Genomic DNA, 15,216 nt, shown 5'->3' on the forward strand with positions numbered 1-15,216 from the left:
CCCATTTAAAATATGATTATTTCAGGGGTCATCACGTCCTGAAAAGGTTGAGCACTGCTGTACCAAAAGACTGAGGGAACTTGTTTTGCGAGAACATCAACACGTTGTCCAGGCTAGACCACTGCGTTTCCCTCTTTTCTAGTCTGCTGTCAAATAAACCCTCTGCAACAGATCCAGAATGCTGCAACATTATGCCTGGTCTTCAGTCTCCCAAAAAGTTCACAAACTCACCGCGAGCTCAATAACTCCACTGGCTCCTGGTTGTTGCTCCCATCCAATTGAAAATACTTGTGAAGTCGTGATGACCTACAGACTACAGTACATGGAGACCATGGAACCCATTAGCCAACTGCAGCCCACAAAATCCTCTATTACTTTCCTGTACTCCCCCTCCTCCCCCTTAATACATACTCAACCCCAGGGGGGTCCCCAAATTATATTATTATTATGGGGGGTCCCCAGACGATTAACTTAATGTGCAACATTGTTTTCTTACTCAACAGTAAACAAACCATCATGAAGTTGTAAAGAGGGTATCTGCACATTTCTAAAGTGACAATTTAAGGACATTTTAATACCTCTAAAATAACAAATTAAACATTGGCCAAATTGTCAAATATTAGAGTCAAATGTTATTACCGTGTTATAGAAAATGTAACTCCTCAACTCTTAGTGCTCGTCAGGATGTGTGTGTGTGTGTGTGTGTGTGTGTGGGGGGGGGGGGGGGGGTCCCCTGTTAGAATATGATTATTTTGGGGGTCACGGCCTGAAAAGGTTGAGAATCACTGCCTTATTAATACACCCGACGATGGCAGTGTCGTCTGAGAACTTCTGCAGGTGGCGCATCTAAACACACTAATAACTGTTTCACAATCCTTTAATTAGATCAAACAATATACACATATAAAGGACACAGGTTATATGATTGGTTGACAGGTTGAGCAGTGAAAATTTGAAGCCATTAAGAAACCGTCAATGTGTGGCAATAACAGTGGAAAATTGGACGTTAGTTATTATCCCTTACTGTACATTGTTGTGATATCTAGTGTAATTAGTGCAGTTAATTTCATTTTCATTTTCATTTGTGTTTCACAAATAGCTAGAAATTAATTCCCCTTGAAACAGCAGTGTGTTTCATTCACTCCCCGAGGGAGGCTAAAGCAGATTACTGGCCCATGTTGGTAACACAGCGACACTTCTGTTGCTTTTAGTAATACAATGTTTCAGCAGCAGAATCTATAAAAACTGTGATCATAGCAGCAGTAATAGAAATGCAGTACTAGCAAGTGTAGTTGCCAGGAGCTGGATTTGCAGTGCATGGTAGTGCAATGTGGAGGTGATTATATTTCATTTCCAGCAGAGAGCCTTCAGTCACTCAGGGGACTTTCTCATTTCAAAGGCGAATCATGAAGTCATGCGAATCATGAAGTCATGTAGGCCTCCCAGCTCAACCAAAACAAGAAGGAACTGGAAAAATCGCACCTGTGCGAAGTGAGCGGTGCAAACACGACACACGCGCTTATCCCCTTGTATGGTCCGTGCCATCGGTTACTTTATATGAGCATGGACCTCCATACATGGAGATCCGTACTACAGTAATAGACGCAAAGTGAAATATAGGAGCTGTTTGCACGGCCCAAAAATGTGCTCCTCAGAGAACAGGCCTCTGCCAGGCCAGGTAGTAGAAGTCAATCTTAGCCAATCAGGATGAAATATAAAACATCCAATCTTGATGACATGACTATAGACCATATCTCGATAGAGCATCGCAGTGGGCGTGGTTTACTGCCTGGTGCCGCAAAAAAAATCTCCTGTTCATTTCCTCATAGACTTTCACGAAATAATTATGTTAAGCCTAGAAGCAAACCATCCAGGACATTTTGAAAATCGCTAAAAAAAGGGTATTTATTAAATGTAGTATATCAAATCATTAAGTATTAAAATATGTTTTTATATAGGATCAAAGGTTTTATGGTCATGATTCACTGAGATCCTGGCTTGGTTCTATAGGCTTAACATAATCGTTATAAATATTTTAAAGTCTATGGAGATTTTTAGTGGCACAATGTAAACCACTTCTGCTGCCATGCTCTTTAGAGTAATAGTAAATATTAACTATAATAGGCCAATGCGAAAAGGGTGCCATCCTCGGTAAGAATGTGCGTGCAAAGTTTCACGGCAATTGGACGCTGCGTTCATGATCTGAGGCATTTTGTTCAAAATGGACCACTCCTGCAAATTTAGATCTTAGCCAATCAGGATGGAATTTGAATCGGACAGATCCATCTTGATCACATCACTATAGAGATAATGTGTACCGATTTGCGTGATTGGGGGAAAGACAATTATTTCCCCAGCTTTGAGCCATAGCACTCATTTGTGTTTACCATAATAACACCCCACCAGGCAGCCATAAATAGGTCCTGGGCCGGCTGATGGTCACAACACTCATAAATATGAGTGTTTCTTTAATCAATATTTCAGTTCTGACCTGGAATACTGTGGAAGCGGAGTGTGTGTGTGTGTGTGTGTGTGTGTGTGTGTGTGTGTGTGTGTGTGTGTGTGCGTGTGTGCATGCACGCACGCGAGTGTGTGTGTAGATGAGCAGGGGAAGGGAATGTGTGTCTGCATATTTCTGTGTGTGTTTCTGTTTGTGTGCGTGCGTGCGTGCGTGCGTGCGTGCGTGCGTGCGTGCGTGCGTGCGTGCGTGCGTGCGTGCGTGCGTGCGTGTGTGGGGAGGGCAAGTTAGATGTTTAATATATCATCACCTGAGGGAGTACAATACATAAAGACATGGTCAGGTCTCAACAGTCAGTATCTCTCTGGAATCAGGGAGAGGTCAGTGTGAGATATATAGAGGTTTTTAGCCTGAACCAACTGTTTAAAGTTTAAATGGCCTCAAACTTTCCCCAAAAGACATAACAAGAGCAGGCTGCAGTGCTCTCCTCACCTTGGACTAATAAAGGTCTGAGATTAGAGGGAAGATTCACAACAATCAGAACCATACATTGTATGGGTTATATATTAAACAAATATCCTGTTGGGCGTCAGTAACATTAAACCCTATATTGCATTGAAAACACAAAACAGTTGCTTTTGAAATTGCAATATTTTGACCCAAAATGTATCAAACTAATTCATAATTCAATTCAACTAAGCAACCAGTGCATTGGCTCTCAAAATAAAAAAAATCACACCCAATGTGAAGTGAGCGGTGGTCGTGCTTGGCTGCATAACGTCTTCAGACTAGGATATAGGTCTAGCATGTAATTGGTGATGTAATACAGGCTACACACACACACACACACACACACACACACACACACACACACACACACACACACACACACACACACACACACACACACACACACACACACACACACACACACACACACACATTGCTATGGTAAAACGCTGAGGAAAAAGTGGCTACAGACTAGGATGTAATTGGTGATGTAATACAGGCTACACACACACACACATTGCTATGGCAAAACGCTGAGGAAAAACACATTGCTGTGGCAAAACGCTGAGGAAAAGTGGCTACAAACACACGCACAGCCACTCTATGGAGCGGTTTACCACCGCTCAAAAAGAACGGATACATTATACATATCAAAGCCTGATCTATATTGTCCTGTCTTCAGTTCTTAAAAGTAAAGTTCCTTTAACGTTCCTTATAAATGACTACAAATGAAAACAAAGTAATGAAAACCAAAGTAATCCAGTAATATCCAATAAAAAACTAAAGATCCTCTGTCTGTCCAAAACAGGTAATCCTCAAAGTAAAAATAATATATATAGACACACACACACACGCACGCATGCACACACGCACGCACGCACGCACGCACGCACACACGCACACACACACACACACACACACACACACACACACACACACACACACACACACATATTCCTCTCACCTAACATCTGTCAGGAGGCCCAAGGAGATTCCCTTGTTCCTTTGTTCTGTTTCAGTTCATAATAACATACCATCAGAATCGAGCACACACTATTCAAAGGTTCAAAGTTCTCTTTTACAATGTAGACTTTAAAGAATGTCTTTGGCAAACCAGAAAACACACTAGATACTTTCATGGCCAAAATGGAACCCCTGGCCATAGATATTAAAAAGGCGCCTCCGTATCTGGGGCGTAAGTATCTGCGGGCACCATATTGTGAAATGAGAGTTTATAAGAGGCAGCTGGAACTCGGCAGAAATCCACTGGAAGATGAGAGCCGTTTGGGATGAGATTGGTTCAGAACAATTTAACAAAGGTGTGTTTTTGCTCTGGGAGCACATGAGGATACTTACTGTATTAAGTAACCTCGCATAACCAGACTTCCCACCTCGGAGGAAAGTCTGGTATTCTAAAATATGGTTCTAAAACTATCCATGTAATCCGGATTAGCTGGCCAAAAAAAAAGTGCTTCTGGTGGTTTGTTCCGGTTGTTTTTGATCCTCACATAATGCGAATCAATTTGTTTATTCTCGCTAGGTTCTGGCCGCCTATGACTACAACAAACTACAACATGGCGTAAAGTGGTTGCGGAGACAGGTTCCTCCAATGAACTACAGCGGCCGATACGTTTGCGTATATCTCACTGCCCGTGTTGTATCTGTCTATGCCCTGGCCGCGACACTTAATTCCTGTAACTTTTATAGCTGTTCCTGATAACTCACTTTTCTACCAGTTAACACTTCCTGGAACTTTTACTACATTTGCAGCTGCAATAAAAATCTATTTAAAAAAATCACACCCAATGTGAAGTGAGCGGTGGTCGTGCTTGCATAACATCTTTAATTGGTAATTGGTGATGTAAATACAGGCTACATACACACACATTGCTATGGCAAAACGCTGAGGAAAAAGACTAGGATATAGGTCTAGGATGTAATTGGTGATGTAATATGGCTACACACACACACACACACACACACACACACACACACACACACACACACACACACACACACACACACATATTGCTATGGCAAAACGCTGAGGAAAACACATTGCTATGGCAAAACGCTGAGGAAAAGTGTCTACAGATAGGTCTAGGATGTAACTGGTGATGTAATGTGATGTAATATGGCTAAACACACACATATTACTATGGCAAAACGCTGAGGAAAACACATTGCTATGGCAAAACGCTGAGGAAAAGTGGCTACAGATAGGTCTAGGATGTAACTGGTGATGTAATGTGATGTAATATGGCTACACACACACACACACACACACACACACACACACACACACACACACACACGCACACACACACACACACACACACACACACACACACACATATTGCTATGGCAAAACGCTGAGGAAAACACATTGCTATGACAAAACGCTGAGGAAAGGTGGCTACAGACACACGCACAGCCACTCTATGGAGCGGTTTACCACCGCTCAAAAAAAGTATAAGCTTGGTGCACCCGTTAATTAACTTAAATCTGCCACGGAGTTGCAAGTTCACAATGTGAGCTTTTCCATTTTCAGTGAGTGACAGCAAGCTTTGTGTGTTGTAGATAATGCCCCGCACAATCATAATAATATCCTTATATTGTGCAGTCCTAATGTAAAGGACTACACTGCAATATTTGGTGATCAAAACATCAGAATCATATCCTAGCGCCGTGATGCAGTTCTCATTGAATTGCATGAATGGATGTAAGTGCTGCTAAACCAAAGGCCATTATTATATGCATTACTCATAATGATAAATCCTAAGCTTTTCAGCTTTGGCAGCTTTGGAGTGTCACGGTAACACAATGGTAATGCAATTTTCATGACCAAACTAAATCAATAGCATGTATTACTAACCTCTTTACTCCGTAAAAGCTTTTATAACCCCTCCCATTTCTTGCATTTTACACACTCATTCACTCATGACCTTCACCTATCCTTTGGTTCTGGGTATGTGCATGTGTGGCAAGGTCATCTATTGATGCCATTCATCACTAATGGATAATGAAATGTGTTTTCATATCCATTGGATGTACATGGCCAGGGACGTGCTGGCCATTGGGAAAAGCGGGACAACTCCCGAACGGCCCGTTTCATTCTCGGGCCGGTCCAGGCCATTAGGAAAAAATGTTACTGTTTGCACAAAAGTAAAAATTAAACTGTTTGCACAAAAGTAGTGAAAACAGCAGATCTACAAGCACACAACGCCTCGCACCGCGAGGCGTTGTGTGCTTGTAGATCGGCTGTTTTCACTCGTTTAAATCATTTTTTAAATGATAAATACAAAACAAACGGTTTTGGACATACAAGGTTTCCACCCGACAACAACGAAATATAGGCCTAATTCATGTAATTGGCCCACTGGCTTGTCACTTGTCATGATCTGAAATGGCAAATCTTTGTAGCAGCAGCGCTATAGAGAGAGATCTCTCTATAGCGCGCAATGAGGGCCTCTCCAACTCTTTTTTCCCGGGCTGAATCAGGGGCCCATGCACGTCCCTGTACATGGCAGACAGTGGAATTGTGTGGTATTTTGCATTGCCTTTTGTCCCAAGGCTCTCTTTCATATAGGCCTAAGTACTGTATGTCACAAAATGGGGAGACCTGGGGAGACGTGAGAACACATACAGTAATGTAGGTCCTCACAGATCACACTTTTGTCTTGAGCTTCAACTAGAATCAAATCATAGTTGGTGCTAGTGGAGAAGGGCATTCTAATGATTTCCTGATGGGAAAGTGAGCAGCAGGTTTATTATAGTTAACTAAAACTAACAAAATAACACATTGTTTTTAAAAACAAAATGTTTAATGGAAATAAATAGGCTTTACAAAAACTGAAACAGCATTTTACTCAAACAAACAAACTAAAATAATAGAGAAAATTGTGTTTGTTTTAGTCTTTGCTGCCAATATTTCATACTTAAATTTAGCTGTGCCAGTTTTAAGCCCTATATTAAAACATAGATTCCACATTGTTGAGATTTTTGTATCTCACCGGTGAATGACAAAATGAAAACAATTTCCAAAATAAATTATAAAAATAAAATAAATGAAAATAAATAAAAGAAAAATGAATGAAAAATTCAAAACTATTAAAACCTTGCTCAGAGGTTGTTCATTAAGAGCTTATACTCATACTGTAGGTCCAACCCTGGGTCCTTGGTTTGGACCGGACTGGGCCTTTCTGTGTGGAATGTTCATGTTTTCAGCCAAGGTGACGTTTCAAGCCTGTTAAGTGTTAACTGACTTAACTCTTCCTCAGACGAGAGCCAGAGGAAGCGTTTGCATAAGCAATAATATTATGTAGCATTGAAACCATGAACTTTCACCCTCTAGCTGTGTACTCTGTTTCTTGAAGCATGAGGGAGGGTCTACCATAGAGGTATAATCAGTGCTTAACACAGGATGCCAGAGGTTTCCCATAAATAATAATAATAGTCGGTTAACTGCCATAATAATCAAATCTAAACCTATGTTATTATTTACCAGATTTTTGATCGCTCCGTGCACGCAGCGTGTGCCCATTGTGCGCGCGGCTGATCCCGTCCACGGCCGACCCACGTGTCTTCTTTCACGCAGAGAAGAAAAAAATCTAACCTCGGTTCGAAGTGAAGCAGTGAATTTTCATTCTATGTGTTCTAGAGCTATAAAATCTGTGTTCTAGATCTATACATTCTATGTTCTAGATCTATACTTTCTATGTGCTTCAGTTCTATGTTTTTATGAATTCTGAATGAATTAATGATTTTATCTGGAGGGCCAAATTGTCATGTGAAGCTTGACCAATCTTCAATCCTGGACGCACGATACACACAAAGCCACTCCTTTCACCGCTTCAAAAATTCAACCACGGTGATCCATGAGTCAGATATAGTCCATAGAAAATGGGTCAGTTTTGAACAAACGAGTGATGTGGGAAAACAAACTGAGAAAAGCCATTTTACTGCGGCCAGAATGGAAGTGAACGAGGAAGTGTGTAAAACTTGGGAAAAAAATGGTAAATTGCTTTTTGTGGTTGTGATGTCTTTTGACTGTGTGGAAACTAGTGCTTCTTTGATTGAAAATGATGATGCTGCTCTCAAATAGTTTCTCTCAAATAGTAAAAAAAAGGTTATTCCCTTTGATTGTGATCCTGTGAACACCTTGTCCTGTGTGTTGTAAATGTAGTTTTAGCCTATACTGTATGTCAATGAATGTCTTCTCTGCTCCAATATCACCAAGACCATTTCCTGTGCAGCTACAGTACACAGTATATTATGTTAACTGCAGTGATTTTGTTTCACCTCTGCTGGCCTGTATGCACGGCCAACAGGCCGGGAGGTGATCATGTTCACAGCCTATCTGACTGATATGCCCATATACGGGCATATAGAGATCCCTGATGTCATCAATATGACTGAATATGACTGGCGTCATAGACAAACCTCTACGTACAGTATGGTGACGGGTACCACGCGGATACTCGCGGATACTCTGACAATGGGTACGAACGAGTACTCTGGCAAGGAACACATGCCCCTTCAGTTAATAATACCCATTGTCAGATTGCTCTCTGATTGTGAGAGTGAGCGAGAGAGGTATATGCCAGTATATGCCCTAATATGGGCATATTCAGTTGTCCAGAACCACTGATCCGACCAATACATGCATAGGCCTATATATGCAGGTTAAGACATACAGGCTTAGGACATACAGATACAGTATCTCCATATACAGTACAGTATGTGCATAAAAGGGACACAAGCAGACAGAGTCTGTTTGCAGATGGGTACAACAGGTATTGCATAACCGTGGGGCACGCATTCCCTATACGGGCATTGTTCCCAAAGGGTAAATAATAAACCCACGACTTTGTGAGAGGGTTTGTCTGTCCTTCACATATCCAGACCTTATTGACTGTGTGAGGACCCGAGGGAGTGTTGTGCCTGGTGTGAAGTCAGTCGGATCGCGGTTATCCAAAAAAAATCACACCTAGTGTGAAGTGAGCGGTGCTATTTCTTATGAGTTACTTTCATCAAGTGCCCCGCTGGCCAACCACAGCGTGTCCAGTGAAGCTTGGCCAATGGGACACTATGGGCATGCAACAAGCTCTGAGCCTTTTGTGCCAAGATGTAGGCCAAGCATCACATTTTTTGGGGCCCGGAGATTTTATGGGAACTGGACAAAGCCAGGTGTTGAAGCTTAGCTCCTTCTAGGAGCACTGCTAAAAAAAAACTACAGTATATATCCACAAAAACCCATATATGGACATGGAGGAAATGTCCTAGTTCCAGCCTAATCGGGAACAATGCAAGTTAGGGGATGCATGCCTCACCTGGTTATGCACTACCCGTGGCCAGCCAAATATCACTGCATAAATTAGTCAGGAATCTCTGTGTGGAACCTCCATTTCCAAGCCCCATCTAAACGTGCCGCACATTTGCATACTGAGCCCTGAGAAGCACATCCCTCGACCGCCTGAAAAGGACCAGGTCCAGTTAGTGCCACCAGCGTCTGCTTATAATAAACGACTTTGGGCCTGTTTTTCTGTAAAGTTGCTTGTAAATATTGGTAGTTGCGGGGTAGCGGTTTCCTGGGCTTGTTTCTAAAGTGAAGTTACTATTTGGGGCTCGCTTCCTAATCTTGTTTAAACCAGTACGGTTCTCGAACATGTTCATGTCAACGACCCCCAAATTAATATGTATATATATATTTGTCGACCCGATCTAAAAATATTTTGTGCAAGGGTCTCCCATACTAGATTTATGTTGTTAAATGTTTCACAAAAATATATTTTTTCACAAGATTTTCTTTTGAAAACAGCAGATCCACAAGCTCACAACACATTGTAGCCTCCTCCAGAAGCTATAAGATAAAAATAAAAATAAATCACAAAGTTGACAATGCATATCAATCACCTGGGAGCTTTGCCAAATGAAAATAGCAATCTTTTTAAACATTCTATTAATAACAGACAAGACAAGGTCCAACAATGGCGTTGCTTCATGTTGATCTTGGGCCTCTAGTAGGTGGTCAGTCAGTCTATGAAATCAGGCATACAGTATATGTCCTCCATTTGGACAAATATTCAGACTGATCCAACCGCCACAGACTTCCATTATAAAACTAGTTAAATATTTCCAAGAATCTAAGATTATTAAGTAAGGAAAAAAAAAATAACAAAAAAAAGTGATCATTCTTCCAACAGTTTTCCCAGACAGAATGCTTCACAGGCAGACATTCTTCTAGAGGGCTCTACCTCTTACAGAGCCACGCTATAAAAATGGCTTCAGTGCACATATACAGTATATTTCTACATGCATGTATTGCATGGGTTATCAAGAAGTTCCACATTCTCTTCAGTACACATACTCAGGTCTTGGATACATCTGAAGTCCAGTAGTCTGTTGCAATTTGTGCATTTGCCAGACACATGCAACTTACTAAAAGTATCCAAAAATAGACAGAGAAGACATCCTCGCACATTTTACCACATTGGGTGTGCATTGTGACAACACAGGAGTAATATCAATTAGGAAAAAAAAAGTAATGGAACTAAATCAAAGCATGCACTGCCTGCATGCACTGCCTAAAAAACAGGAAAGCATCTGTGTAGTTTTTCTTTTGCAAAAATAGCAGATATACAAACTCACAGTATGTCACTTCGTGCTGCGAGCTTGTACATCTGCTATTTTAGATTTTTTTTTGTCAAAAATCTTGAGTGAGAAGTGTGGGAACTGACGATTTAGAAGGAATTTGTAGAATTGGCCTCTGGTCTTGTGTTGGACCATTGTGCCATGTCGAAAGATTGTCTTCCAATCAAACTGAGGGATGCCTGTGTTAAGGTGAGGCTTGCCTTCACCTAAACAGGTCTTCCACCTGTTGCCTCTCCTCCACCTCAATCATCCCCTCATTAACTTTCTTCTCTTAACTCCTCCACAGTCCACACCCTTCAGCCACTTGCTTGCCATCGTCTCCCACGCCTCATCACACTTCTCCCCACGGAGCTCCAGCTCCTCCCCCACCCGTAACGTGCAGCTTGACACCTTCCTAGAATAGCATCTCAGCACCGGATGCCCTCTTGTCAGGGATGTGACCTTAAGACTGTGAGAACATCTGTAGAGAGAGTCTCCAGGTTGTAGACAGTTGTGCCGTCTCCATGAAAGCTGTGAGTGACAAATCCACATGATATTCATGTGGGTAGGGCTTCCACAACAGTCAAGGTCTTCCATCGTATGTTTATGTGGCGCGCCTCTTCTCTGCTGCTTGCACACTTGTCAGCTGTAAGTCTGTGACCTGCCGTTTTGAAGTATTTATTTTATCTGGGTTTTTAATGCAAAATAATAGAAATAGATTATGTACAGTTCAGAAAACACTGCATCATTTTGGAGGATTTTATCACAGTTTGGTCTTTTTTTTTGCAGGGCATCTCATCAATATAATAATATCAAACCAAAGGAAAAGGGTGAAAAAAAGAATTCAAGGTGTTGACGTTGGAATATACTGGAAGTATTTGTGGGGAGTCCAGCAAGATATGCGCTCAAACCATCTCTACTTCAGCATTTCAAATTGCATACTTTTGAGTCCATTCTCTGGCTAATGCGTTGTACTTCTGCTTGTCAGATTTATAGACAGTTGCAATGTCTACAACGAGAGGGTCATTTGGGTTTGGATCGCATAGCAAAGAGCATATGGATAACAACACTTTGGATATTGTAAGTGCAGGTGACCACTGAGACCTCAAGATGTCAAGGCAGATGCTACCGTTGCTGTTGATGTTTGGGTGATAGATTCTGGTGGTGAAGGCTACCTTTGGTGGTTTAAAGGGATAGTCGGTGGGAAAGTGGATATCAAGGAAGAAAAGCCCTCCTTGAAACGGGCTGTCGGTCGGCCCCATGATGGTAGCTTGCCAGTGGAATAAGTCATCGCCGACTGGACCAGCTGAACACTGAGCCGGCGGGTCCCTTTGCAAGTCTTGCAACTCCTTCTGTATTCTTCTCAAAGCCATTTCAATCCTCTTGAATTGTACGTAGCTATTAGTCAATGAGAGCCTCCTTTACACTAGCAGTCTTTGACTCGGCTCAGTGCATTGACTGATTTCTCTGTGACTCTGCCTTTATAGGGGCCAAATCAATCAACACCGCCACGTCATGGCAATGTCACCACTACATCACAAAGAGCAAGTCATATTAAGTCACACTTAAGCTACATCCAAGATGAACGGACAAACATCCAACCAAATCTGTTTGTATCCCTTTTATACCTACTGTATATATGGAGATTACGGATGTCATCAATCGATGACATCACTGACGTCATGTGGAATGGATTCCATGCACCATAGACTGGTCTCCCAAGTATTCTCATATTAAATGGACTTTAGATTACATTTGTGGAGGCGTGCCCTGTCCATTTACAGACATTGTTCTTAGAATACATTGGGCATCATCAATGTATCAAATGAGTATTCAGTCAAGAGTTGAATGTGCTACGTAAGGCATGGTAGACTAACTGCTCACTGCATTATGCATGTTGAAGTGCAGTCATATTTCATTTAACGTTAAGAGTTATTTTTAGAACTTGAAAGGAGAAGTGAAAGCTTGCATGAAAGGTTAACTAGGTCACACATATTTCTAAGCCTGTCTGTGTGTGTGTGTGTGTGTGTGTGTGTGTGTGTGTGTGTGTGTGTGTGTGTGTGTGTGTGTGTGTGTGTGTGTGTGTGTGTGTGCGTGCGCGCGCGCGCACACACACACACATCCAATCAGGAATCATATAGTTTGGTGTGGCCGTACCCTATTTCTATACAGCAATATTGATACTTTTACTTGAGTAAAAAAGATTTGAGTACTTTTTCCATCACTGTCACAATCCAAGTTGAGACTAGAAAATGTGCTCAGCAGAGCGCAGCCCTCGTCTGGGGGGAGGGATATGTCGTACATTACTGTAGGCCTATATTATTGTACAATTTAATATATATGTTAAAGGTTTCGACTAGCATTATCATTAGGGGGCAAAAAAATAAGTGACCGTGTCCCTGAGGATTTACCGGCAAGTCTGTGGCTAATATAAGAGCTATTAGTCTGATTAAATGCCTTCGTTAAGATTAAGGTCCTTGTATTGGAGCAGTGTTGATTTTGACAGTGACATTCTATTTAGTTTTAGTCATATTTTAGCCATCAGAAATGTTTTAGTGTTAGTCTAGTTTTAGTTGACTAAATATCAAAAATTTTAGTCGACTAAATAATGCCTGATTTTACACTTGGTTGCATGCTGAAAATAAGCAACCTACAAGCTCACAATGCGTCGCAGCATGACACATTGTGAGCTTGTGGATCTGCTATTTTCAGAGTGCAACAACCAAGCGCAAAACCAAACATAGAATGACTTGTCTTTTAGTTCTACTGGATCTCTTCTCCACAAGTCTCTCCCTAACATTTTGGTCTAGTTTTTATTAGTAGATGAAATTGACAATAAATGTAGTCTTAGTTTTAGTAATCATAGCTTAGTTTTTATTAAGTTTTTGTCGGTAAAAAAAAGTAGTCGACGAACATTTTTCGTCATAGTTTTAGTCGAGAGTTCAACTGCCAAACGGTGTGAAAGATCAGTTCTTCCTTGGACCATGACAATCATTTCCACAAAGTTGTGTGTCCATTCATAACCCATTGAGTTATCCTCCGGGCACTTTGTGGAGGTAACAAGTTAGCCTAGAAGTGTGCATAGCTGAGACAACACATAACATCACATAAGTCACCAGTGGTGTAAAGAAGTACTCACATTTTTTACCTCTCCTACTTCTGGTTTTGTGTGTAGGAGCACGGAATGAGCATGGAACTCCATGTATTGAGTTAACAGACATCACGGACAGAACAGCCCATACAAGGAGATAATGTATGAAGGTGTTTTTTGTTTGATACCATAAACGTGGTTCACCAAAATGTCATATTATGCTCGATGGACAGCTTACTCTAAAATGACCTCCCATATTTAATTGATAAATCAAATTATGACTTGAGCTTCATTTGCCCTAGCTGAGGGGGTGGCAAATGGGGGCAGAGAGGGGTAGCTGGTCAACTGCCAGCTACCAGGGAGAAAATGCAGCAGCTGATGCAGTCATCGCAAATTAAAGCCATATCTCCCCTGGGGCTTATATGGCAGCTAGTAAGATAAGTACCACTATATGCTGAGCAGTCACTCTAGCGACCACATTAAAACCTGGCTGTCAACCATGGTTGTTTCGGATGGAGGCGACAGGTTTATCTAGCTCTGGTCCATAGCGTTAGTGGAGTTCTCCCTAACGCTATGTTCCTCTACATCCGTATTCCTTGGCAAAACCGGAAAACCCCGCCGTCTGGTCCAAAAATAACAAAAACTGTTTCGCCCCTCATCAAACCAAAGGTATCAGTGGACAGTTGAAAGCTTACTCTACTTAGTGGACGCGGGCTGAGCCCCCCACCACACGATTAAAATACATTTCTAGGGCATAATGAAAAATGTTCTACCGGATGGAGACTCCATTTCTTCTCGTTTTTCACTATTTGTCGTCGCCATCAAGGTGCCAACTCACTACTGCCGCGCAGGTCAGAGGACCGAATTACACTGAGCATTAGTCTCACTGGGTGTTATTCAACTCTGCGACGTTGGAAGCGCTGTTTCGTAAAAACCTGGAAGAGCGTCTCCATCCGGTGGAATATTTTTCATTTTGCCCTAGAAATGTATTTTAATCGTGTGGTGGGGGGCTCAGACCTCGTCCACTAAGTAGAGTAAGCTTTCAACTGTCCACTGATACCTTTGGTTTGATGAGGGGCGAAACAGTTTTTGTTATTTTTGGACCAGACGGCGGGGTGTTCCGGTTTTGCCAAGGAATACGGATGTAGAGGAACATAGCGTTAGGGAGAACTCCACTAACGCTATGGACCAGAGCTAGGTTTATCCAGACGCAAAAAGCGGGAAAACAGCAAAACATTAAACAATTAGAAGCAGTGCTCTTCCGAGCACAGGTCTCCGCCATCCGTCAGCAGGGGCGTCACAAGGGGTAGGAAAGTGGGACTGAGTTACTGGGGGCCCAAGGTGGGGGGGGGGGGGCCCTAATAACTTTATCTATTGAAAAATAGCAGATATACAAGCTCACAGCGCGGCACCGAGTGTCGCGCTGCGAGCTTGTAGATCTGCTATTTTTGAAAAGTTGTGAAAATGTGTGAAAATCTTTGAATATATGTATTTTTTAAGCAAACATTTCTAACTCAAATTTTAC

General features: G+C 41.9%; 1 protein-coding gene across 1 annotated transcript; it reads right to left on the reverse strand.

Moving 5' to 3' along the window:
• Positions 1-11,529: 11,529 nt before the first annotated feature.
• Positions 11,530-11,973, reverse strand: LOC308282298 (ubiquitin-conjugating enzyme E2 D4-like; the record flags this gene model as incomplete). The annotated part of the gene is made up of 1 exon (XM_080722645.1): positions 11,530-11,973. The coding sequence occupies one exon, from the start codon at positions 11,971-11,973 to the stop codon at positions 11,530-11,532; it is 444 nt and encodes a 147-aa protein (XP_080578771.1).
• Between the last annotated feature and the right edge of the window lie 3,243 nt (positions 11,974-15,216).

The sequence above is a fragment of the Nannobrachium achirus genome (genome assembly GCF_963921795.1).
Source record: "Nannobrachium achirus genome assembly, chromosome: 3".
Classification (NCBI taxonomy): Eukaryota; Metazoa; Chordata; class Actinopteri; order Myctophiformes; family Myctophidae; genus Nannobrachium; species Nannobrachium achirus.